The 26993-nt window shown below is 38.4% G+C and overlaps 1 protein-coding gene across 2 annotated transcripts in view; it reads right to left on the bottom strand.

Moving 5' to 3' along the window:
• Positions 1–218: 218 nt before the first annotated feature.
• The window catches only part of Dnah5 (dynein axonemal heavy chain 5), a 192320-nt gene continuing 165545 nt past the window's right edge, over positions 219–26993 (bottom strand). For both annotated transcript variants that reach the window (XM_090332123.1, XM_090332124.1), the window contains exons 71-79: positions 25426–25671; positions 24276–24495; positions 22605–22810; positions 21519–21722; positions 18992–19207; positions 14327–14539; positions 10820–10972; positions 10080–10311; positions 219–901 (exon numbers count right to left, since the gene is read on the bottom strand). In XM_090332123.1, coding sequence (XP_090188249.1) covers positions 750–901; positions 10080–10311; positions 10820–10972; positions 14327–14539; positions 18992–19207; positions 21519–21722; positions 22605–22810; positions 24276–24495; positions 25426–25671 — 1842 coding nt within the window. In that variant the 3' untranslated portion in view covers positions 219–749. The remainder of the gene's footprint in view (positions 902–10079; positions 10312–10819; positions 10973–14326; positions 14540–18991; positions 19208–21518; positions 21723–22604; positions 22811–24275; positions 24496–25425; positions 25672–26993) is intronic.

Here is a 26993-nt window from a genome sequence, read left to right as displayed (position 1 = left end):
TTTCCATTGTTTTCTGTTATTAAATACAACTTTACATAATATTTATATCATTTTCCACATCAATGTGGAGAAAATAAGAAGGAAAATATAAGAAAGAAAATATAAGAAAGTCTATCCAGTTACACTACTTTTATAAAGTAGGTCATAACATTGCTCTAACAATTTATATATGTATTAGCTTTAGAAGCACTGTACTATATGTTTATTAGCCTTAATTATTACTACAGACATAAATTATCTTCTCATTGCTATGTAAAATGGGATTGAACATTATTCTATATGTTTATTTTACAGACTTACAAATGTTGTCTTTTTATATTCTTAACCTATTATTCATCCTCTTTGCATTTTTAAAAAGATATTTTTAATGTCTGCTGAAAGCCCAGAAAGCAACTCTCTTGTAATCTGACCTAAATGCAAAAAGTCAGTGGATACAAAAACCAAGGCAGACTGGCAGAGTTACCTGAGAGAACTCAGCCACCACCAGTGTGAACAGAGAATCCCTTCAAGGGAAAGACTGGCTGGTTAACCACGCCAGTCTTCAGAATGAAATAAGAAGAAAGTACACTAGGAGAAGCTGGAGAGCCATCCTTCCCTGGTAAGCTGTAAATGTAACTAAACCTTGGACTAAGGAACTGGGGAATCACAAAAACCCTGGCTCATGTGCAGCCCAGCCCTCTTAGGGAAGTACAGGCAGGCGGACAGGGAGCTTGAGTCTTCCAAAGCACTGCAGGGGAGAGGCAGAGACGTTACTTGACGTCGCAGAGAAGGGCCACCCCACGGAGCACCCAGTGCTCGGGGGACTGCGCTGTCCTCAGGTCCACGGCAGCAATGTAGTTCAAATCCGTCCGAAAGGGCTTCTTGTAGATGGGGCAGGAATAAAACCGAGGATCTCTTACAGCTACAAAAGAATTCATAAGAGAAAACATCTACATAAATTTTTACATAAACATCTCAGCAAAGATCTCGATAAATGCCTGGCAAGCATCTCAGGGTTGATGCCAAGCCAGGCTGTGCAACCCTTCCAAAGATCATTTCAAAGAAAAAGGGGTTTGGTAAGATGAGGAAAACCCCAAAGGCCACACACTTCCTACCCTGGGGTTGTCACTGTCACACTAGGTGTGAAAATACACCCAGACACCCTTAGACTGGCCCATCCAACCCCTCGCCTCATGACCTTTACAGACACCACTTCCCACATGACTCCTCTGTCTTTTCTACCAGTCAATCAACATTCACTTTACCCCATTCTCTTTGCTTTCCCCATCAATTCCTATATGCATCGCCCTTCTTTTACCATGATGCCTTGCCTGTGGCACAAGTAGCCTGCCACTTTTAATCCAGCTTTATTCTGTAAGTATTATTATTATTATCATCATCATTGTTGTTCAACCTTCTGTGCATCCCATCTTAAATCACAGGTCCTGCTGTCCAAACCCCATGTTCGGAGTCCCCTTTGGAGTAGAGAGCCAAAACGTATATGAGGCCATGGGAAATGCATTTGCTGAGGTGCCACTCTTCCATTCTGGAATAGCAGAGTGACCATGGATCCCCAAAGCACATACACCAAGGAAGACAACCTGTGTCAGCCCCTCCTTCAAGCATCCTCTCTGATGTGAGCCTCTGGAGGGCACTGAACCTACACCATTGTACAGAATCTCCCCAAGAACATGAGTAAGAATATGCAGATACTCAGTGGGCTGTAAAAGGAGTCCTAACTGGGAGTAGCCTGAGAGTTTCAGCTTCATTAGCTTCTTGTGAAACCAACTGTGCTCACAGTAGTTTTTCCTGATTTCCATCTCTAGGAGTAGTGTGGTCTTTTATTGTCTCTTCCAGAATACAAAAATTTTAAGGACAAAAACTTACATGTGCTGGGTGCGGTGGCTCACACCTTTAATCCTCGCTACTCAGGAAGCTGGGATCTGAGGATCGCAGTTCAAAGCCAGCCCAGGCACTAAAGACTAACCACTAAAAATGGGAAGTGGGGCTGTAGCTCAAGAGGAAGGGCGGTAGCCTTGAGCTGAAGAGCTCAGGGACAATGCCTAGGCTCAGAGTTCAAGCCCCGGGACCAAACAACAAAAAAACTTATGTGTGAAAACATCCTTGAATTCTCCTAAAAAGCCAATATAATATTAATTTTATATGATCTTGGTATAGCAATGAGTTGAAATCATCTATACATAAGAGGAAGACTTTACTTTGGTGGTGAATGAGTATAATAAAAGTAAGCACTGAAACATAGAGACAATCTTAATATAGCAGAATGAATGAATGTACTGCCAACAACTAATTTGCTCAATAATTTAACCATCTTTCCTAACAAATTTCAAAAGCAATGCACTACCAAAACATAAAAATCTCCCTATTTGACCCCACGGGACTTTAATTCTGCTATGCCACCTTTTTAATCCACTCTCAATGCAATTACTTTGACTGGAAAAAGTTAAACATTTCACCAAAATATGAGACACAAGTTTCAATTGTCAATGAGTATTCTGAAATTATGATTCTTAACTAGAGGTGGCTCAAGGAATGTTGGCCAACATCTGGGGACATTTTTGGCTATAACACCTATCGGCCTGACAGATATAGAGGGTAGAGGACAGGAACAGAACTATCCAATTTTTATCCAGACCAGCAATATCAATAGTAGCAAAACTGAGAAATCCTCTTCTAAAACAACAAAGTCACAGATACTTTGCAATATTTTAAAACTCAGCATTTACTTATGCCCATGAAATTGATCATGAGGAACAACTAAAAATAAGATAACTCCTAATTCTCAAGCCTGGATGCTTTTTTCAGTCATTATTAGCAATAGCCATTAGGTATGTACCTACTAAAAATTCTGGTCAAGTGAATGACATTGAATCATGGAATTTTAACTTTGCTAACTGATACTTAAAAATTCCTTAATCCTAGGACCAGTAGACCTGTAATAAATATATAACAACTTGTTCTTTCTATGGAAAATTTGATTTGATAAATCTTTGGTAAACTTCATAAACCCTGAAGTAAGACATCAGTGTATGACATCCAAGCTTTGTGATAATTAGAAAAACTATACTTTATAATGCGTTTGACTACTTGGATTTGAATTCCAAAATAAACTGGAATTTAAAATTCACAGAAATCTTCAATAAGCAGATGGAGATTGTTCCCTGAAACAGTTAGCTAATTTTATTTATTTTTAATTGCTTCAGACTGAAGGTACACCTGCCAAGTCACAGTATGCCACCAGCTTCAGCAGCAGGACTAGAAAAGTGGAAAGAGTTTTGCAACAGAAATGCTGCCAGATATGACACCGTCACATAGCTGATCTGCAACCATCCCCTGCTTAGACAAGGAGCTCGAAGAAGAAAATAAGCATGCTAGTAGCTAGGACAAATCAGTGACATATTTTTAAAGCCTTAGGACTCCAGAAATAGCTGAACAAAAGAAGTTATAAAACCTTCTGTATGAACTCTATAATTTAATTTATTTTAATATATGTATATATACACATGATATATATATATATAATAATAAAACTCCTTGGAAGAATCTTATTATCTAGCTATGCAACTTCCCTCTCTATTTTACATTTTTACCACACATTAGCATACATTAGGTACACTTTTTTAAATATTCAAAATAACAATGTTATTATAAGTTTCCAAATCATTCCTTTTTTAAAAAACTTTCTTGATGTTAATAACATTTAAATGCGTAGACAGTTACTCTTGTAAATGTCATTTTTTTAATCTTAAAAATCTCGTACTTTAATCCTGCCAAGGGCTATCCACAAATTCAATGTCATAATCATCAATATTCTAGTATCTTTCTTTAATGAAACAGAGGAAGCAATCCAAAAATTCATATCAGATTTAAAAAAGACCTCATATAGCAAAAAATAACCTCCTTATCAGAAAGAATAATACTGGAGGAATATCTATTACACAGCTATGATAATCAAAACAGCTTGGCACTGGCAAAAGATCAGGCCTGAGGACCAATGGAATCGAACTGAAAACTCAGAAGTCAACCCACAGACCTATGGCTACCTAATCTTCAATAATGAAGCAAAAAAATAACATGGAAGAAAAGACAGCCTCTTTAACAAATGGTGTTGGCAGAATTGGCTAAGTACCTGAAAAAAAATTAAATTGGATCCTTATATGTCTTCCCTGCACCAGAATTAATTCAAAATGGATCAAAGACCCTGAGGTAAAAGCAGATACCCTGAAAACTTCACAGGAAGAAATAGGAGATACACTAGGAGTCTCTGGTATAGGTAAAAAAAAACAAAACACTTTTTCTTAATAAAGACACAGAAACATAACCAATTAAAGAAAGTTTTGGATAAATGGAACTGCATTGAACTACAGAACTTCTGTGTGGCAAAGGACATAACTAGCAAGTTAAATAGAAAACCCATAAAGTGAGAGATCTTCTCTAGCCTTACAACAGATAAGTGCCTCATATCTAAAACATACCCGAAGTTTAAAAAAATTGAATCTCTCAAAAACAAATCCTCAAACAACCATTCCATTAAAAGGGGGGCTAAAGACTTAAAGAGAGACTTCTCTAAAGTGGAAGTAAGAATGGTCTATAGACACATAAGGAAATGCTCGACATCTCTGGCCATAAAAGAAATGCTAATCAAAACAACTCTGAGATTCTACCTCACTCCAGTTAGAATGGCCAGGATCAAGAAATCTAACAACAGATTCTGGCATGGATGTGGCCAGGAGGGACTGCTACTACACTGTTGGTGGGAGTATAAACTCGTTCAACCACTCTGGAAAGCAGAGCTCCCCTGTGTCCCAGCAATCCTACTCCTTGGCATCTATCCGCTCTTTGCTCAGTGTTGTCAGTTCTAGTCTCTCACCACCTCTGTGGTGGTTACTACTATAAGTCACTTTACCAATTGAAAAACTGAAACACAACGTCATAAATCTAGTGACACACTCTAGAATCAACCCTGGCCTGAATGGACCCAAAGCCCATTGTGTACTCAAACTCTGCAGTTCTGGATATGTGTTGTGCATCGGGACCTCTATATCTATGCAGGAAAAAGGGAAAATAAAGTACCCGAGTTCAACTTGGGGCATAGTTGAGACTCTATCAAAGCCACTTGGCTAAGTACTAGGGTCAAATAACCTGGAAAGCAACTCTATGATGTCTGGCTCTGGCTCACAGTCCTTTTTTGGTGAAGAGAGAATGAGAACCTTGAGCTTGAAATATGAGAAGCTTGAGCTTGAAAATGAGCCTGCAAGTTCCACTCATAGAGGGCCAAGACTTTCATTGTAAATCCTCGTAGCTTCCATCACAAGGTACCAGTGGAAAACACATCCCTGACCTTGATGTGTCAGACAGAAATCCTCCATTTAAGGTCAGCTGTGTTTCAAACATCACCCCAGATTATCCAAGGGAACTCCCTCATTGCAGAGTCTGAAACTAAACAATAACCACAAGAATTCCCAGAGATCTACTTGCACCCACTATAGGCAAACTCCACTGCCAGCTTTGCCATGTGTTAACCAAGAATCATCGACAAATGGCCTAATGTCACCCAACTTTAATTTCTCCGTCTTCAAAATGGAGATGAGAAACTTTAGAGCTGTTTCAATGATGCAATGAGTTAATGTATGTGCATATACAGTAAAAATACAACAGTACTATGTCTGGAATGTAGTAGAAGCTTAAGATACGTTATTTACTCATTTTTCTCTCCCTCCACATGCACATAAATTTTACTTACATTTTCCTGAAACAAATTTTCTTATGACCTTGGAAGGGTTTCAGATTTTTATTCTGGAAATGGATTGATTGCTGTGGAGCTCAGCGATGAGGAGATGGCAGCCTGCTAGTTACCTGACCTCTTCCCACCCCACAATTCTACAGTTGTGGACCCAAGTCAGAGGGGATTCTTAAGAACATAACTCCCTAGCACAAAAAAACACCATGAATTCCAGAGGCCCTAAGACCCCTCCCAGCCCCTCCATTAAAAATATATTAAAAAATATTACCCCATCCATACAGTGAATCTGTAAAAAGATCAGTTTTTTCCTCTATTTGATTCTTTTCAGCTTCCTTTGAAAACAGAGGATTCTGGGTTTGTTTTGGTGATGCTCATCTCAATGAACTTAGTAAAATTTGAGTATTTTCCCATGAATGTCCTCATGAGAAATATGAATTTTAAAAATTAGTAGTAGATCACTCCATTTTTGAGCTAAAGAAAGTTTACTATGTTTTTTGAAATTAAGCCATTCCTGTATGTGAATTTCAATAATAAATTTACATAGAGTGATAAATTACTTATCATATTCATGTAAAAGCTATTAACTCTAAGAATTCTGGTTTTTAAATGTAGTTCCTGGTCATTAGTGATGCGGCACCTTTTTAGTCTCAATTAGACATTATTCTGTTATCAAAATTAATTGAAAATGAAGTATACAGGATGAAAATTATAATAAGAATGTTCATTTCTTACACTAAACAAACGTTTCTTTAACAACAAAACAGTTTAGCAAGACAAGCCTCTTTTATCTCTTACTAACACCAGAAAAGAGTACATAACCAAAGCTGTACTTTTTTAAAATACCTTCATATTAATCCCCTTTTCCTTTATTTATTTTATTTCATCACTTTCCTGGTTCTAATGAGTATGGTCCCTGACTGATGCATGGCAGGATGGGTAGAGCTATGTGATAAAAATCTGTTCTCAAGTAATAAAGATCCCCTGTATTATGACATTATTACTGTGTCATTGCCATGCTGAGTTGTCCAATGTTAAGTTACATTGGATTTCTATAGTCCCATCACAAGCAAAGAAAAGTAACACATGACTCCATGTAAGAAAGGTTTTCTTTCACTTGATAAGAAACATTTTCATGACACAATGTGATAAAGCAAAATGCCTAAAATATTAATTTGTTTCTGACTAAAAAAACATTTGACCACTATTTCTATAAAACCACTACCCTTAGGACTTGACACCAACCTAAGAACAAAAACTTACCTAGTTTGTCTAAGTTTAACAGACAAATGTCCATTTCTCCATTCAGCTTCAGCTAAAAACTATTATTAAGTAACGCTATGAACTGAGCTGACTCCCTTCTTCCATCCTGCAGGATAGTGCACTCCCAGGGCACTCTCTCCCAGGTATCTCTAATAAATTATATGGCTCACATAGACAAGAGTGCAGAATCTACATACAAAATGTCCTCAGTAAATGTTATCATTCTCCTCCCACCATCACCTCATCCCCATCTTCTGCTTGAAGAAACTCCTTCATGCAGAAGCTTTCCTGCTCATTAAATACCACTGCTTCCAAATAGCCTCAATTGAGCTTGTCTTCTAAATCCCACATCTGGACTTTTAGAATGAGACAGCATAGTAGAAGAAGCTGAATCAAGAGTCAAATAAAGTTAGGTCTGACATCCCAGCTCTACTGCTTATTAACTGTAAGCAAGTCCCATTGCCTGAGACTTCCAATCTTCTTCACAGATAAAGGTAAAATATGAAGAACAACAACCTTTCCAGTCATTCTAGGAGAAAACAAGGTTATAGTTTTTCCCTAGTAGAATCAAGGTCTTGGGTTTGATAGCCCGCACTGCAGGAAAGAAAAAAAATGGTCTCTCTAAAGGTCTAAGGAAATGCATGGTACACACCACATCAAAAAGAACAGTGAGAGGGCTTTTTTCATCCTGTTGTTTTGTTAGGGTTTTTTTGAGAGTCTACAAAGCAACTCCGGATACATCAGGGACACCCCCATACTGCTGTTCACACGCAGGTGTAAACCACTATGTCTCTGAAAGGCATTCTCCTCCACTAGTGTTCTCCAACCACAAAATACTGGATTTGCACTGAGAGGTTGAAGAATATGTTCAAAGTCCCCAGGGGGGAAGGCACTTCCATATTGAAGCCCTTGCTCATCATGCTCTGAATGGGTTGTGAGCTAACAGTCAGACACTCTCACTTCTCTACGCTTGTCTTTCACCATCTTCTCAGTGGCATTCACTTTCTCTTCCTCAAACACTGCACATCATTGTTGCCTGTTGCTGCTGCACTCTTCCTTTGCTTCTTGATATTGTGCAGTCAGGCTCTGTTCCTTGGACTTAAGTTCAGTTATTCTCCTCAGTGAACTCCTATGTTATCTTATGCAAGTATGTGTTTTTCTATGTAAGCCATTCACATTCCATTGCTTTGTTTCAGTAAAACAAGAACTACCTGAAATCAGGATGTTTGTTTAGAGAGCATCCTCATTGTTCATGATAGGTTGTCCCATGAAGTGACAATGAACTTGAATCAACAATGCTGAGCTACTGTTCTGATAGAGAATACAAGGTTATCTTGCCACAAACCTCTGTTCATAAGACCGTGCAACCAGTTACCAGCCATTCAATACAAAACCTTGTTTGACATGTGTTTGTATTTAACAATACATCTTAAATGCATTGTTGATTAATTAATATTGAGCTTTTGGCAACCATCACTGCAACTCATATGTGAAGGTAGTTCACACATGTACATTTTTCTCCAGAGCATCTGAAAGCTTCCCTGTGCCTTAAGCACTAAGTACAAAAGGAAATGAATGAGTAAATGAAAACCTGTCTGCACAATCACAAAAGGACTTTTTTTTACAGGATAAGAAGTAAAGGGTGAAGCAAAGCATCCAGCAGTTAGCCACAGCTGGAAACGTGTTTTGAGCAGCTCAAATGTTTTGCCTTTCCATGCAGGTCTATGAATGCCTGTGTATATTGATATGAGGATTACAAGGAAACTTTATCATGCAGGAAAATTCACTAATGCAGAGGTAAAGGATCTGACAAGAGTGGCTTCTTGCATGACTATCTTCCTTCTGCTTTATGACTGAGCTCCATGAGAATGGAGGTTCTGCCTATTGTATTTTCACTGTCGCCTGCCCATCCCTAGAGCAAAGTCACTGAATGACCAAAGAAAGATCTACCATGTCTCTCAGCTGAGTAAAATCTCTACCTAAATCTTAATCACACACATTCCCACCTGTATCTCAAAAGTGATCTCCCTTAACCTCCAAGGCATAGTTGTACTTTGCCTCGTAGGTTTCCTAAAGCCTCTTGGGCCTGATTCTATCATAGCATGTATCCAGTTACAATTTAATTATTTGTCTACTTATTGGTTTTGCTCACTAGATTGAGCATCCCTATGGGCTGGATTTGATTAATAATTATCTTTTTATCCCAGCACTGAAGCGTGGTGGCAAATGCTTGCTTAAAATGTTTATAGTTTTAAAAATACTTTTCCCTGGTTCAAGTTTCCAAATCTGGGTTACTGTCTTGTAAAGAGAAATTATTTTACAAATTTACTTGTCGTACAAGTTGTTGTGCTTCTATTGTTAAATCTGTACTTCTATACATTATCATGACTATCTCTAAAGTTAATGGCTACACTTCTAAAATGAATGGCAGTACCTAATACTCAGTGCTTCCTGAGGAAGAATGAGCTGAGCAGAAAGCAGTGGAAGCTTCCAGGAAACATAAAGGCAATGATAGAAAATAGTTTTACTATTTAAATCTAATAATATTGTCAAAGTAAAATAATACGTGTGCTTCATAGAAGTGTTCTATTCACAGGCTGAAAGGGGAACCCAGTATTTTATTCTTAGATATAAGATTAATCCAAACACCCCTAGTTTCAATCTCAATTTCCCAACCTGCCTCAACTGCTCCCCACCCTGTCTAAGCTGGTACAGCCATCATCTCCTGGTAAGCCCCTCACAGGCATGCCTCTGTCTAGGTATCTTCTTACCCTTACTCAGCACCCTCTTCACATTCAGATACTACTGCATGTCATGAACGTTTCACCAATATGTAAATATAGAGATAGACAGATAATAGATACTGTTTTGTCAGATATGCAAAAAAGTTTTAGAACTGTTGCCTATTCAAGGAGGTGACTAGAGGTCAACAAAACGGTCATTAAACATGGTCATGAATATAAAGCTAGGTGACCAAACAGTAAAATCGCTACTTACATTACAACCACTACAGTGAAATCTTGGGTTCAAATGTCAGCAAATTCAATAAACCCTCTGACTGCATAAGACAACTTACTGTTGTTTTCTGCATAAATCCTTATGACAGGCATCAACTCAAAGAGAACTTTGGGTTTTGACTCGGTGAGTTTCATGTTCCTCTTGTCCCAGCCAGCACCTTCAAGGTACAGTCCATACACATAGACTCCCTCGGAGGGTGGCGCAGTGACATCATCCTTCATCCACTTGGTCACTTCATTGCATAGCACCATGTTGTCCAGGGCCCAGCCCTTGTTGGCACGAGTTATTTCCTGTTTAGGGGAGCAAAAGGATCGGGAAATGACTAAAGGTTTATTTTAATTTTTGAAAAACAATAATGAAAGGTTAGCTCCAAATAACCTAAGTTCAAAGTTGAAAGAATGCTATTTAAAGAATAAAAGATTCTCTCATAAAACTACCCTAATTAACTATTTGTGCCATCCTAACTAAACTATGTGTGCAAATAAAAGAACCGTATGAACTTGAGACAAATACAAAACAAATAACAAATGTCACCTCGCAGCCTGAGAATAAGTGATCAAATTTACATTCCTCACAATGTAATTGCCTTTGAACGGAAGTAGCCATTCTGTCTTTTTTTAAAAAAAATTGTATTATACTTTCAGGGTGATATAAAGGGAGGGTTACAGCTACATTCATCAAGTAGTGGGTACATTACTTCTTGTGCATTGTCTTCTTATAGTCTTTAAAACTCTAAAGAATAGACAAAAGAATGTAGCAGAAGATTATGGTAGCACAGAAACACATCAGAGCAATTACCTGTCGCATTGCTGTTAAGAATCCTTGAGGGTTAAAAAAGCCTGTCATCCAAAAGCAGTGGGGTCGCCCATGGAAAACCCAGGCAGTAAACTGGCTGTTCCTTTCTAGAAGTTCAGTAAACCAGAAACCCAGAGTGCTTGATAGCCATGACTCCTGAAATGCATATGTGAAAACAGTTCATTATTACAAGATTAATTCTGCCATGGAAACTGATAGAATACATTTTTTAAAATTAAGATAAAACATTCCTAAATCATAAGTCTCCTTTGAGGTTTGACATGGGAAAGTTTCATACTGTTATTCCTTCTTTAGATTGATGTTATGAAAAATATGATAAGCCAGAAGCCAGGATGACTCACGCGTGTAATCTTAGCTATGCCAAAGGCTGAGATTTGAGGATTGTGATTTGAAACCAGCAGAGGCACAAAAAAGCCCATGAGATGCTTATCTCCAATTACACATCAAAAGCTAGAAACAGAGCTGTGGCTCAAGTGGTAGAGCTTCAGTCTTGAGCAAAAAAAAGCTAAGCAACAGAGCCCTGTCCCTGAGTACAAGCCCTCGCACTAGCCAAAAAATAAAAAAAAAAAATCATCCTTAAAAGGTTTTAATCCCAACAAGTCTCTTATTTATTTATTCAAAACTATTTATTGAAGCGGCTAGGTCTCCATTATCTTCCAGGTAAATAATTTCAATAGATTAGAGAACAAAACAGGAGTTCAATTTACAAAAATGTTCATGGCATCACCTGGAGAAATCACTAAGATTTTTAAATATGTTCTGCTGTGCCCAGGTACTTGTGTGCCTATAATACTGGCTACTCAGATGGCTGAGAGCTAAGGATCACAGTTCTTTTATTTCCGTATATATTTTATTATAATTGTAATTAATAGAAGGGTTACATTATATTTGCCAGATAAAAGGTGCATTACTTCACAAACATTAATACCCTTTCTCCCTCTTCCCACCCCCGCCCCTCATCTTGTTTTCCCCCCTTCCCTATCCAATTTCAAATAACCAAATACGCATATATCCAATATATCAGATAACAAGGTGAAATACTATAGCAATATGAGATAATCAATGGACAGCAAAAGAGATGAGTAATAACATAGTACATTAAGGACAACAATCACTCATTATATGGCTTTTGTTTCTATATCCTGGAGGTCCTTTCATTTAGTGTCATACTATATGGCCTTATATAGCTAGGTTTTGATCTATTGTAAATCTCTGCTATGAGAGCCCAAGGTTTCTACTGATTATGACAAATGAGGGAAACCATTGAGCCTATGTTCCTTTGAGTCTGGCTTACTTCACTTAATAAGATTTTTTCTAAGTCTTTCCATTTCCTTACAAATGGGGTGATGTCATTCTTTTTGACAGCAGCATAGAATTCCATTGTGTACAAATACCACATCTTGTTGATTCACTCATCAACTGAAGGACAGCTGGGTTGGGTCTATATCTTTGCTATGGTAAATAGTGCTACAATGAACAACGTTGTGCTAGTGGATTTAGTATGTCCTTGTTTATGGATGATTGGTTAAATGCCAAGTAGTGGAATTGATGGGTCATAGGGGAGCTCTATGTTTAGTCTTTTGAGGAACTGCCCTACTGCTTTCCAGAGTAGTTGAATGAGTTTGCACCAACAGTGTAGTAATGATCCCTCCTGGCTGCATCTCCTCCAGCATCTGTTGTTATAGGCTTCTTTATCATGGCCATTCTAACTGGAGTGAGGTAGAATCTTGGAGTGATTTTGATTTGCATTTCTTTTATGGCCAGAAATGTTGAGCATTTCTTCATGTGACTATAGGCCATTGTTATTTCTTCTTCAGAGAAGACTCTCTTCAAGTCTTAGGCCCATCTTTTAATGGGGTTGTTGTTTCTTTAGAGATTAGTTTTGGAGTGATTCAATTTTTAAGCTGTTGATATATTTTAGATATGAGACCTTGGTCTGTTGTATGGTTAGTGAAGATCTTCTCCCACTCTGTAGGCTTTCTAGTTAATTTTCTAGCTATGTCTTTTGCCATACAGAAGCTCTGCAGTCTAATGCAATCCCACCTATCCAGTCTTTGGTAAAAGCAGATACATCGAAAACTTTTCAAGAAGGAATAGGTCTCCTTGGCACAGGTAAAAACTTTCTTAATAAGGACCAAGGATCATAGTTCTAAGTAAGAACTGTAAGTAAGCAAGAAAGACCAGAAGACACTTATCTCTAATCACTAAAAAGCCAGAGTAGAGCTGGGGCTCAAGTAGTCAAGCATTCACTTTGAACAATAAACAGCTCTGGGACAGCACCTAGACCCTGAATTCAAGACCCAGAATCAAAACACACAGTATATGTGCCTGTATGTATATATATATATATATATATACATACATATTATTGCATATATATACCTACTTTTATACATACACAAGAATATGCATGTATAGATATATATAATTTGAATGTATATCTATGTGTAATATCTATGTATGTATGTTTATATATATAACCATAACCAAAGACTTCACCATAAAAATTTAAAATACCCATAGAAACTATTCTATGGACAATATTCTGTGGACAATACCCATAGAAGCTGTTCCCTAGTTATTTTTAATGAGGTAGACAAGATAGTTTGCTGAAATCTTGTCCCTTTCATATGCTCTTTTATTTCCTCTCATTAAGGAACAAAAATGGAAACCCAGGACACTATACCACATACTAATATGTGCATTCTCTCCCTGTATCTTTCTGTCTGATTTCATTTGTGGAACTTCCATTAAGATATAACTGGTATGGATGCCCCTGTGTTATCAGTAGCAGCATTGCTTGACAGCTGTCAATCAACAGTTATACAATTTTACTAACACTTCCAGGTGTTGTATATGAATAAATGAGTAATCAGCCCCCACCTGTCTATAGAGACCAGAAAAAAAAGTAAAGAAGAAAAAAAATCCTAATTTCCACAGGAATTACAGGATAGGAGAGAACAATGACTGTTTCCCAAATACATTAAGATCAATAATTACCCTGAGCAATTTAGACACATTGTGCATGATGTTTATAGGCACATCAGGTACATTGTCTTTCTTGTTTTTGCATAGCTTTTAATATAATATGTTATTTTAATGTATTAATCACGTGCATCTAGGCATATTTACCCCAAGGGAATTAATATCATAGGCTTTGGAATCTAAGCGCTTATGCATATATTCTCATTCTTTCACTTCTCACAAGTGTGATCTGGAAAATACAACCTTTCCCAAACCCCCTGCCTTCAAAGAAAGGGTAATAAAATGAAAACTCAAGTAAACTACATGTATAAACTGCATACTAGAGTACCTAATACACACATATAATTTGTCTTGTTATCTACCTATAATTGAAATAGCCATGTATCTAAAATCACTAAGCAAAGAAGTGACCTAAGCAAATTATTCATAAGCATCCTTGACTTGCAACTCAAAGGACTAGTGACAGTAAATGCTTACAGAGAACAAAAGTAAGACGCTACTTACTTTTCTCCACCGCACAGGGATTCTGGCATCAAACATGCAATCCAATGCATCGCGCAGATTTTCACTCATGATGATTGCACCATCAATAGCGAGCTTTAGCTCGGTCAGGGTGCTGCGAACGAGGCTCAGGACCCTCTGCATTCTATCTATCTCCTGCCGGAGGAAGATGGTCATTGGCTGAAAGGGCCCCATCTTCTGTAGCCTTTCTTTCACCTGCAAAAAAAAAAATCAGACTTCCCGTCAGGCTGCAGTGGTTCATGCCTGTCATCTTTGTTACTGGGTAGACTAACATTGTTGGCATTGTTGTTCAAGACCAAGCCAGGCAGAAAGTAGTCGTGAGTCTCCTCACTGAGGAGCTGAAGGATAGCACATGTCTGTTATTCTACCTACCAGGAAACCTCACATAGGTGGAATGTCCCGGTATTTTACCAAGCAGGAAACAAACTTCTATCTAAAAAACTACCCACAAAAAGTCAGATTTCATGGCGGAAGGCTAGGGTCAATTTTTAGTTTTCTGAATGTGGCTGCCCAGTGTGGCCAGCATCAGTAATTGAATAGGCTGTGTTTGTTCCACTGTATATCTTTGGCTCCTTTGTCAAATACAAGTTGACTATAGGTATGTGGTTTTATTTCTGGATCTTCTATTCTTTTCCTTTGATCTTCTGGTCTATTTTTGTGTCAACACCATGCTGTTATTGTTATTATATCTCTATAGTAGAGTTTGAAGTCTGGTATTGTAATACCACCTGCATTGCTCTTTTTGCCTAGAATTGCTTTGGCTATTCTAGGTCTTTTCTTGTTCCATATGAATCTTTGGATTATACCTTCTATTTCAGAAGAGAATGTCTTTGGGATTTTGATGGGGATTGCATTGAATTTGTATATCATTTTTGGCAGTATGGTCATTTTCACTCTATTGGTCCTTCCTACCTATGAGTATGGGATGTTTTCCATTTCCTGGTGTCCTCTTTAACTTCTTTCATTAGGCTTTAATAGTTTTCATTAAATAATTCCTTTACATCTTAAGTTAATTCCTAAGTATTTTATTCTTTTGGGGGCAACTGCAAATGGAATCATTTTCTTGATTTGGCCTTCTATTTGTGTATTGTTGGTATACCAGAAGGCTACTGAGTTCTGAAGGTTAATTTTATATCCAGCCAGTTTGCTAAAGTGGTTTATTAATTCTAGGAGTTTGGGAATGGAGCTTATTGAGTCACTCAGGTAAAGGATCATGTCATCTGTGAATAGGGATAGTTTAATTTCTTCTTTCCCTATGTGGATCCCTTTGATGTCCTTCTCTTACCTTATTGCTCTAGCTAAGGGTTACAGCACTATATTGAAGAGAAATGGAGAGAGTGGGCATCCCTGTCTGCTTCCTGCTTTTAAGGTAAATAGTTCCAGGCTTTCTCCAGTTAGTATAATACTGGTTGTAGGTTTGATATATATGGCTTTGATTATTTTAAGGAATGTACCTCTTATTCTTATTTTTTCTAATGCTTTCAGCATGAATTAATGTATTTTTGTCAAATGCCTTTTCCGCATCCAGAGAAATTATCATATGATTCTTATCCTTAGCTCTATTGATAATTATGTATTACATTAATTGATTTGTGAATGTTCATCTGTGGGATAAAGCCTACTTGATCGTAGTGTATGATTTTTTTAAATTTGTTTCTGGATTCTGTTGGCTAGTATCTTATTGAGGAATTTTGTGTCTGTGTTCATTAGAGAGATAGGCCTATAGTTCTCTTTTTTTTGTTGGGTCTTTCCCTGGTTTGGGGATGAGTGTAATATTAGCTTCATAAAAATGAGTTTGGTATTGCTCCTTCTGCTTCTATTTCTCAGAAGAGTTTCAAGAGTATAGGTGTTACTTCATCTTTAAACATCTTGTAGAATTCCTAAGTGAAATGGTCTGGACCTGGGCTCTTTTTGGTTGGCATTTCCCTGATTGCTTCCGCTATTTCATTGTATGAAACTGGTTTGTTCAATTTGCTTACCACTTCTTGGTTCAATGTGGGTAGCCTATATTTATTTAAGATTGTTCCCGTAGGGCCTCTAATCATGTTTATTTGAGTCTCCTCTCTCCTTGTTTTGATTAATCTTGCCAGGGGTCTGTCAATTTTGTAGACTCGTTCAAAGAACCAACATTTTAATTTATTATTTTTATGTGTGGTAGATCTTATTTCAATCTCTGATATTTCTGATTTTATTTTTGTTATTTCTGTCCTCCTAGTTGTTTTAGAATTAACTTTTTCTTGTTCCTCTAGGTGCTTCAATTTCTTCTGTAGTTTATTTACATGGTCTGCTTCTGTCTTTTTAATATGGGCTCCTAGTGTGATGAATTTGCCCCTTAGAACTGCCTTTGCTGTGTCGCATAAGTTCCTTTGTGATGTATCTTGATTGTCATTACATTCAAGAAAGTTTTGGATTTCTTCTTTGATTTGTTCTATAGCCCAGGAGTTATTCATAAGTGTGTTATTCAGCTTCTAAGTGTTTGAACATTTTTTACCTTTTACTGTGTTATTCAGAACAAGCCTGATTCCACTGTGGTCAGATAAAATGACGGGATTATATCAATCCTCTTGGATCTGCTTAAGTTTTCTGTATGAACTACTACATGATCTGTTTTGGAGTATGTTCCATGTGCTGCTAAGAAACATGGGCAAAGTTTCGCTGTTGGTTAATGCACAAGCATTAATTCAAAATGGAACAAAGACCTCAATATCAGGCCAGAAACCTTGAAAGTGCTACATGATAGAGTTGGAAAGACATTGGAATTCCACTCAAAGGCACAGGCAAAAGATTCCTGAACAGAATCCCAGGGTCACAACAGATTGGAGAGAGACTTGATAAATGGGGCTACCTATAAATAAAAAGTTTCTGCACAGCTACTAAAATAGAAAGACAGCCAACCAACTGGGAAAAGATATTTACCAATAATACATATGACAAATGCTCAATATCCAGTATCTACAAAGAAATAAAGAAATTAATCCCCCCCAAACCCAACAAACCATTCACTAAATGGACAAGGGAACTAAAGAGAAACTTATCAAAAGAAGAGTTTAAAATGGCAGAAAAACATATGAGAAAATGCTCATCATCCATGGTCATAAAGGAAATGCAAATATAAACATCCCTAAGATACCACCTTACCCCAACAAGAATAGCCAAGAATTTGAAGTCAAATAATGACAGATGCTGATGGGGTTGTGGAGAACAAGGAACCCTACTGCACTGCTGGTGGGATTGTAAGCAAGTTCAGCCACTCTGGAAAGCAGGGAAGTAGATGAATCTAGAGCAAATCATGTTGAGTGAGACAAGTCAAGACCAAAGGAACAAAAGGCACAAGGTATCCTTCCTATGTGGCTATTAGATCCAAACAGTACAAGATCGAGGACTCAATATTTACGTACTTAATGCTATGAACTTGGCATTAGAAATATTAACACAACCACATAGACATAAATATTTATGACTCTATAAACATAATTTTTCATTACATAGATTAATATGTATCTATGACATACAAACCCTCAACCTAATTTTAATTATGTTCTAAAATCTAAGTGCCAGTGATTGTATATAGAGATTCCCTTCTTGAATACTTGTTTGTTAAACACATCATTTGAAATACGATGTAAAAATCAATGTTAATAAATTATTTAATTAAAATAAAAGTCAGAGTCCATGGTGATGTTCAGTAGCAAAGGCCATGGCTTAAGATGCACAAAGCCCTGAACTACAGTATTGCCAAAATTTTTTTTTAAATGTACTGCTATTTTTAAATCTTTTTTTTCCAACAAAGCATTCATCTGTCTCCCCAACCACCCATCATGCATTTCGACTCCATCAACACTTACTGATGACCTGCTATATAATAGGTTTGCTACAGGCTGAGTTGCTTTCTCCTAAGATAGCACAGAAAGGTCTCATCTAAATCTACTTTCCATGCTTGCTTATGTAATTATCACTTGGTATTTAGATATTTAATCACTTCATAAATATTTCAACAACAATAAATGTAAATGACCCATCCCTTGATCTTATAATGAAGCAAGCTTATGAAAGCTGAAAGCCCTATTGATTTTCTCCAAGCAAGTGATCAGAGAGGCCTCCAGAGAAATTATTTCCTTACTCACGGGTCCTTGAATTCAATCTACAGTACTAGCAGCAAAATTCCCTGCTTCAGAGAAAACAACGGGATAGCAAAGGCAAAATACTCTATTATTCTTTTGAAAATCAAGTAGAAAATGTCAACACACACACACACACACACACACACACACGCATGCATGCACAAGCATGAGCACGCGTACATACATGACAAATCTTATAGTGGCTGTGAGACCTGAGGATCATGTGAATAACCCAGGTAAACTCTAAAGACTGTAGAGAAAGCAAGACATTTGCTTTGTGACTTAACAAACATTGTTGTGGCTTTTTTCCCAAACAATATTACTGGGGTAAATCTATTGAAAGTACTCAATAAAAATGTCTACAATATTAACATTTATAATTATAAACACCTACTTAGGAGCTACTTGGGTACCAAAATGATCAACTTTAAAACAAATTAGATAAAGAACTACCAGAGGAGCCGGGTGCCAGGGTCTCATGTCTGTAATCCCAGTTACTTAGGAGGCTGAGATTTCATCCACTCACTTCAAATGGGCTGTAGTCTGCAGGCAGCTTCTCCAGCATGTCATCAGCCAGACGGGCCACCACTGCCTCCCTCGTCTCGTCCCCACCAGCAGAGCTGTCCTTGGGTTGGATGCGCAGGATGGCATCCAGCACGTCTTTGGCCACTTTGCTCTGGTAGGTAATGTCAGCGTTTGGGTGCAGTCCAAACACCTCAGGGCTGTCGTAGGCCGGCAAGCTCTGGACACCAAATAGTACAGATAAACCAAAACTGTGAACACAGACACCAGCAAAATGTGTACAATCTCAGGAAGCAAACACTAGGAAACATGTTCATGTATAACTTACTTCTGCCATGCTGCAAACATCCAAGATTTCTCAAAACAATCAAAACTTAAAAGCTATCTGGAGCTCTATGTGGTAGCTTATGCTGATAATCCCAAGTCTTCCAGAGGCAGATATGAGAAGAATGACAGTTTAAGGCCAAGCCAATCAAAATTGTCATGAGAACTCCATTTCAACCAATAACAGCTGAGGATGCCCTTACATGGCTATCATTGCAGCTACAGAGGAAGAGCTCTAGAAGTGCAGTCGTCAGGCTGGTCTAAGCATAAACACAAGACCCCACTTCAAAAAATAACTACAGGTAGAACCAGGAATTTGGCCTAGTGATAGAATGCTTGCCCGAGCATGCAGGAAAACCTGGGTTCGAGTCCTAGGTACCACATATACACAAAAGGAAAGGGTGCTGTGGCTCAAGTGGCAGAGGTTAGCCTTGAGGGAAAAGCTTAACGACAGTGCTCAGGCCCTGACTTCAAGCCCCAGGACTGGCAAAAATAAATAAATAACTACAAGAAATGGACTGGGATCATGGCACAAGTCAAGTGCATGTGTGTCAAGTGTCAGGCCGTGAGTTCAAACCCCAGTAAACCTTTCCTCCCTTAAAAAAAAAATGTTACCTAGAAAAAAGTTATCAGTAAGAAGCATAAGTATGCACATGGTTCATTAAGGCCTCTACAGCCAACCAAATTCAATCAGAGATATTCTCCTTGGGGAAAATATGTGAAATAGAAGAGGAGCAGAGAATTGGTGTTTTGTTTTCTGTAGTCTGAGCTGGTTTAAGAAAATGCAAATCTCATGGTCATTATGTTCATATATAACCAAGAAATGAGAGGCCTAAATAAGAGGTATGCTTTCCCAAGAAGATTAGAAAAAGACAAATATTGAGGGAGACCAAGAAAAACAGTGACAGAGAGCAAGAAAAAGCCTTAAACTTCCTCAACTATTGATATATACTTTTTATGTATAGAAATATCTTATCCTTAACTCAATTGCTGTCTTAGTCATGCTTTCTCTTCCTTCTCCTCTCTCCTTTTTACATGATAGCTTTTTTACAAACTGCCTGAATTTCATTGTGAAATGGGGGTGTATATTAAGAATATGTGTACAGACATCCAAGAATTTATACCTTCTTGAGTATTTTTTCTACTCACTGATAATGATTTAAAGATACATACAATAGAGTGAGACAAATATATTTGGTGATTTGAATTAATAAAAATGTAAAGGTGGTAATATATGATAAACTCATTATGTTTATATATCAAAAAAAACCTATAAATATACTAATAAATTTAGTCCTTTGGAGCTGTTGGGATTTCATTTGTTTACTATGTGATAAATAAATCTTAATGGCCAAAGAGACTACTAAATCACAGCCTAATGAGTTCAAGATGTAAAGACAGAAAATGAAGTTTTCTTGAAAAATCAAGGGTTTGTTTGTTTTTTTTCACAACATATTCCCAGTCTTCTGTTAAAATCTACCTATGCCTTCTGACAGCAATGTTCCTCAACCAGGGACAACCTTACTCTCTTCTGGGAATTTTTAGAAATACCTATAAACATTTTGGGACTTATAATTAGGTACAGCAATAGCAGTGACATCTTGTAGTTGCTTCTAAACACCCCACTACAAAAGACAGTCCCTTACAACTAAGAATATTCTGGCCCTGAATGTCAATACTGCCAACATAAGAAACTGTCTTGAAAGAAACACCTATACAAAGCAAGTTCCTGGGAATCCTATATGACAGATTAGGAATGAAAATTCCAGGATCAGCCAAATGCGTTGAGAAAAGAAGTAGGTGGAGTCCAGAAGCTGCTATCAGCTACCAGCAGTGGGACATGAAGTCTCACTGGCACAGCACCTTGTCACTTCTACAGTCTCCTATAACTGGTCCCCACCATCTCCCCAAAGAAGATCCCTCACAGGGGTATTGAAAGAGAAGGAAAATAGGGAAACAATTCACACAACAGAGAAAGAGACACACAATGCGGGGCAGGGGGGGGCAGTGAGAAGAGAGGGAGAGACAGAGAGAAGGTGAACAATGCAATCACCAAGAAAAGATGGAAATAAAAAACAATCCAGTTACCGCAAACATTTTTGTATATATCATCATGAAAAAGTCATCTTGAAAAATTCATCTTCACTGCAGTACACAATGTGTAAATGAATCTCACAAAGGTGAAACATTCTCGACGCATGGCAAACCTGGATATACTGAAGATAGTTCTCCACCGTGCTGCACTTGGGAATGTTGTATCCTTGGTAAAAGCTGAAATCTGGTCCAAACATGTTTTCACTGAACCACACCTTTGCGAATGTGTTCAGCAATCGCTTGTCATAGTCGTCAGTGACTCTCCCTCCATACTGGATTTCTCCTATCATGTAGCGGACAGTGGTCCAGGAGATGCCCTGGGAAAGTTTAGAGGATAATTACACGGAGCTGACCAACGGCTCATCTTTCTCTTCCTTGCCATGAAACATCATGTACACGTTGTCACCATGGCCTGTCACCATTCCTATCCACTAGCCTGCCCTTCTTCATCAGGGATATGAAGAATGTGGACAAAAATTAAACCAAACAAAATGAGGAACGACTCAAAGCTCTTCTGTTTGTTATTTGAAATAAGACTGTCTTAAATGTATTTGTACTGTTAATTCCTTAATATTTATTAATAGTTTTAAAGTTTATTGTTTGAAAATACAAAGGCAGTTCTTTGAAGGGCATGTTCTCTTCAATCACAATTTAGACTCTTGGTTTTAGTTTTAAGAACTGTGTGTGTGTGTGTGTGTGTGTGTGTGTGTTGTGTGTCTGTGTCTGTGTGTGTCTGTGTCTGTGTGTGTGTGTGCCTGTACCCAGCGCACTGTCCCTGAGCTCTTTTGTTCAAGGTTAGTATCCTACCACTTGTGCTACCAGCTCCACTTCTGGCATTTTGTGGATAACTGGATGTAAGATTCTTATTGACCTTTCCTGCCCAGGCTGGCTTCAAACTGAGATTCTCAGATCTCCTGAGTTGCTAGGATCACAAGAATAAACCATCAGATCCTGGCATTCGTTTTAAGATTTTAAAAACAGTATCTCCATTTCATGTTTCAGCCCTATTTAAAAAAAAAGTCCTTTCAATGCCCACTTAGTTTTGAGAAATTAAAGTGATCACTGAGGCAAGGCTTCCAAAGTTGCTGGGACGTGAAGACCCTTGTGCACAGTAAAGCCCACTCCAAAGCCGAGCGTTCACTAAAGCTTGTCCCCCCATGCCCGAGGCCCAGCATCCCTGGCAGCACACACAGCAGCACCTTTTTGATATCCACGTCGTCTAAGTGGTTCTGGATGAACTGCACAGTGGCGTTGAAGTCCGCTTGGTTAAACTCATAGGGGATATTCCACCCCAGGGGGCCGAACTTGCGCCTCTCCTGGACTGTGGAGTGTAGGAAGGCCACCGCATACAGCATGGGCCTCCACTGGGCCCCGGAGCTCAGGTCTAGCAGGTCCTGGCTAACCCCTGTGTAGTCAATCAGACGAACAGATTTACCAGCCCTCGAATGCTAGAGTTTTCCACCTCCCGTATAAGCAATTATGTTTTGCAAATTTCTAGGTGTCAAAGTCAACTGAATTTGACATTTTTATTTCTTTCACATAATTATAGTGCAAGTGTTGCATATCCAGAGACCATTTCTCTCTCAAGACTGCAATTAAAAACACTTTTTTTCTGATAAAATATGCTTTATCAGAGATGGAGAGATCGGTCCCTTGACCTCCAGACTAGTGGAATGAAGGAGGGTGGAAGAATAAAGTCATATATGTGAAAAATAAAACTAGGTGACTTGAGGTGGTTGGTGAGGTTGGAACAGATGATAAAGAATGGTGGAAGAGGTGACATTGAGCAAGATACAACATACTCAGAAACTGACTTGTTGAACTGAAACCTCCTGTATAACTAAAGGTATTTTTTTAAATAGAAAAACCAGACCACTCTGTGAAGAAGTCTTCCTAACACAGTGATATGAGTATAAAATGGAGATGAATGAAAATGACAGTTAAGATAAATGACATTATTACTATTATAGCTCTCAGTGATAATTACTATATCTGAGACACATAATTGGAGCCTACTATTAATTCAATATTAGTTAGAATAAGGTATATAAGAACTATTTGCAATTCAAGTATGTCCCAAATAATTACTATTATGCATTTACCTGTTATGTATTTATTTTTTTGTTATCAGTATCCTCCCACATGTCATACCCTCACACTACCATGTTACATTGCGGGGAACTGATTGTGGGGAGAACCCTCCCCACAAATGTCTCCTTGATATTTTAAAATTGAAATATACTAATTACATTATTATTGTGAAATACATTGTTTTAGTTATAATGTATATTCTCCTCCTGGATGGATTTTATTGTTCATTTTACATATGGCTTGTTTTAGGGATGAGTGCCAGGTGGGAAATGTCAGCAGGAAAGAGCATAATCATTCCATGTTCTTTCACGAGTCCCAGACACAACATTATGCAGCAGAAAAAGGCCAAGACCAGAGCACAAGCCCAGGTCCAGAGGTTATTTGCCCAGTTTGCTTGCTATCATCTCACTTTTAATTTGGCTGATGTTCTCACATGTGGCTCTAGCCGATACAATTTCAACTCGCTCTCCTATTGATAAGGCTCCTATATATTTACTTCGGGAAAAAGCAGACAGGCCATAAGCAACAAAACCGTCCATTTTTCATGCTAATTGGTGAACGTTCCAGACTCCAAAGGGATAATATTGGAAAAAGAACAAATCTGAAAATGTGAGATGATGACACAGCTTCCTGAATCATGACAGAGTCCTTTCACCATGGAGGACAAGAAATTCCTCCTCAACAAGCTAAATGTAGTTCCACTTGATAATTCTACTTTTCTAATTTCTCTAGTGTATGTTCACAAACGCTTCTTGACACTGAAGCACTCCTGGACTCACCACCATACGTTCTTTTCAATCCTGCGCGGAGACCCTGCGGAGGCTCGTTGGTAAATTTAATGGCCATCTGCAGCAGTGTGATGGGGAATTGCTTATGCCCCTCTGTGGTCATCCACAGGCGGAAGGCACTGTGCACAGGCTCCGTTTCTGTGATTGTGTCCATGAGCTCGTCCAGGAAATCAAGTCCGAGGTGGCAGTTCTGCAAAAGTGCCCATCCTCCCTAAGTCAGCAACAAGAGAGGGACAGGAAGTCATTCTGTGATTCACCCAGAGATTTCAATGATGACTTTCTCTCAAAATTCACTAACTGACATTTTGTACAGAATCACTAGTCTCTTTGATTTAAACTAGGTCAAATCTAAGGATATGCTAATGTTTAACTGAGCTGTTTTAGGGGTTTGTTGTTGATTTTATTCCACGTATTTTTCAGACAGTATAAAACCATGCCAATTGTAGTAATGACCCATTGTAGCAGTAACCAAAGTAAAAGCATAAGAAAGGATTTATCTTTTGGAAAGATGTTTGGTTGAAAATATCCACTTGGATTAGCTTTCTCTTTAAAATTTGCTAAACTACAGTAAAGGGGATGGCTTTAAGTCATGGCTCCTAAGTATAAAGAGAACGAGGATGAAAATATGACAGCATTTAAAACAGACTTAATAAAAAGGAACGTAACCTGAAATGCACTGTAAGCTGAGATGTAACCTGATTTATATCCATAACTCCCCAACTCCCCAATCACTCAAGAACAGACAGCAGAAGGTCCCTCTAGAAGTGGAGGAGAAGGGCTAAAAGAAGATGGAAAATGCTACCCCCATCATGTGCCTGCTGCCCCTAATGGAAGATGGAAAGTTCCATTTCTGCAGAAGACCAAACAGATGGGGTCTAGACTGAAGAAATCAGCATGCGAAAAGACCTGCGGTCGACCATCTCCTCCTGAGTTCTCAGAGTACTGGACACCAAGAATAGACCTCTAGAACACAGAAGACTAATCACTCTAAGAAACAAATAACAAGCCACATCAAGAGAGAGAGAGAAAGAGAGAGAGAGAGAGAGAGAGAGAGAGAGAGAGAGAGAGAGAGAGAGAGAGAGAGAGAGAGAGAGAGAATAAGATCTTTGGCTTAACTTTGGAACTAGATATGTAACCTTACATTTGCCATGGTTTGCTGCAAGAGCTTTCGAGCATGGACCTCCTGGCCCTGGCCCATGGACACGTAACGGGTTTCTATTTTTAATCTCTTCCCCAAAGCAATGATGGAGTCTGTGGGGTCCGAGCCCATGGACAGGAGACAGATGAGCGGCGTCCGTGGGTCTGATTCCTCCCAAGTCTTTTCCAGGTCAAGGATAATGCCTTCTGCATACTTTTCCCCCAGGGAGTCCATGATATACTTGCGGGCCTGCCAAAACAAGATGAAAGTCAGCAAAAACAGTTGCAACCCCCTCAGGCATGCGAGGCAATGCGCCCTTTCATTCTCTCAAAGGTGTCCCCGGCAAGGTCACAATTCCACAAGGAAAGTAGGATAGAAGCTTCTTTTCCTTGTTTTATTTGCTGTCTGTGTAGAAGTTCAATCTACAGGAAGAAAGAATACGTGACTTGTCAAATGAAATCCTACAGTTAAAGGTCCAGAGCTGGAAATGAATGATTTAAACACTTTAACCTCTAATCTTTCTCTTCATTGTCATCATCACTTACATTTTTGTTCAATGCTTTCACTGTGAATTTGGTCTAAATGAAACCCATGTCCTTAATAAGATCCATTACCTCGTCAACTCCATTAACTACCTTTAAAATCATCTCTATTCAAATACAGTCCTTTTGCAGGCAAGAATAAGAGTTCTTTTTCAAGGAACACTATTTTCTGGAAGACCCTTATTCACTGGATAACAATGGATGCACTCAATTTTTTTCTTTCGATTCCTATGTCTTCTCCCAACTCATGGGTATAAGGAAAAATCCAGAATTTATCTTTAGACTAGTCATTCTCACATAATAAGTAGGACTTTCCTTCGCTATAACCTTCCAGAAATCCAAATAGAGAGCCTCCCCAATCATTGCCTGGCGAAGAAACAGTGTTAGACAAAGCTAAAATCCCTTGAATCAGAGGTGCTTGGGTTACACCTGGGTTCAAGGAGAGAGGGGGCTTGTTAAACTGTTACCTTTGGCTTAAAAGCATCATCCAGAGTTGGATTAAGTTACCATAACATGTCCTGCCCTCCTCTGAAATACCTCATTCTCTAGCCTCAAAATGTTTGTTACACTCCAGGATTCTGAGCTCACATATACATTTGGTGCAATGTTCCTCACATTAGGTTAGCAATAAGGAAGAGCAATTACCATGAGGAGGGAATTGCCTAGCTTACCAATGCCTACGCTTTCTTAGTAAGAGATGGAAAATGGTGACAGCTGAGTCTACATTGCTGGAGGTCACATTATTCTACTTCTAGATTCCCCCTGATACATGGATATTCCCTCAAACAGGCTTTATCGCTCATATGATAGGGCAAAGGGTTTCTTTTAAGGATTGTTATAAAATATGCAGTTTCCCATTAGAATGTAAAGAAGAAGGGGAAGAAAATGAGGAAGAAGAGAGAAAAGAGAAAAGCAGAAGGAAGAGGAGAAGGTGATGATGGTAGAGGTGGAAAAGGAGGGAAAGGAGGAGTAGGAGCAGGAGGAGGATGAGGAGGAGGAAAGAAGAAAGAAGAAGGGGAGGAAGAGAAA

This window comes from Megascapheus bottae, chromosome 4 (genome assembly GCF_031878675.1).
Source record: "Megascapheus bottae isolate mThoBot1 chromosome 4, mThoBot2.hap1, whole genome shotgun sequence".
In the NCBI taxonomy this organism is placed as follows: domain Eukaryota; kingdom Metazoa; phylum Chordata; class Mammalia; order Rodentia; family Geomyidae; genus Megascapheus; species Megascapheus bottae.
This window is presented reverse-complemented; position numbering and strand designations above follow the sequence as displayed.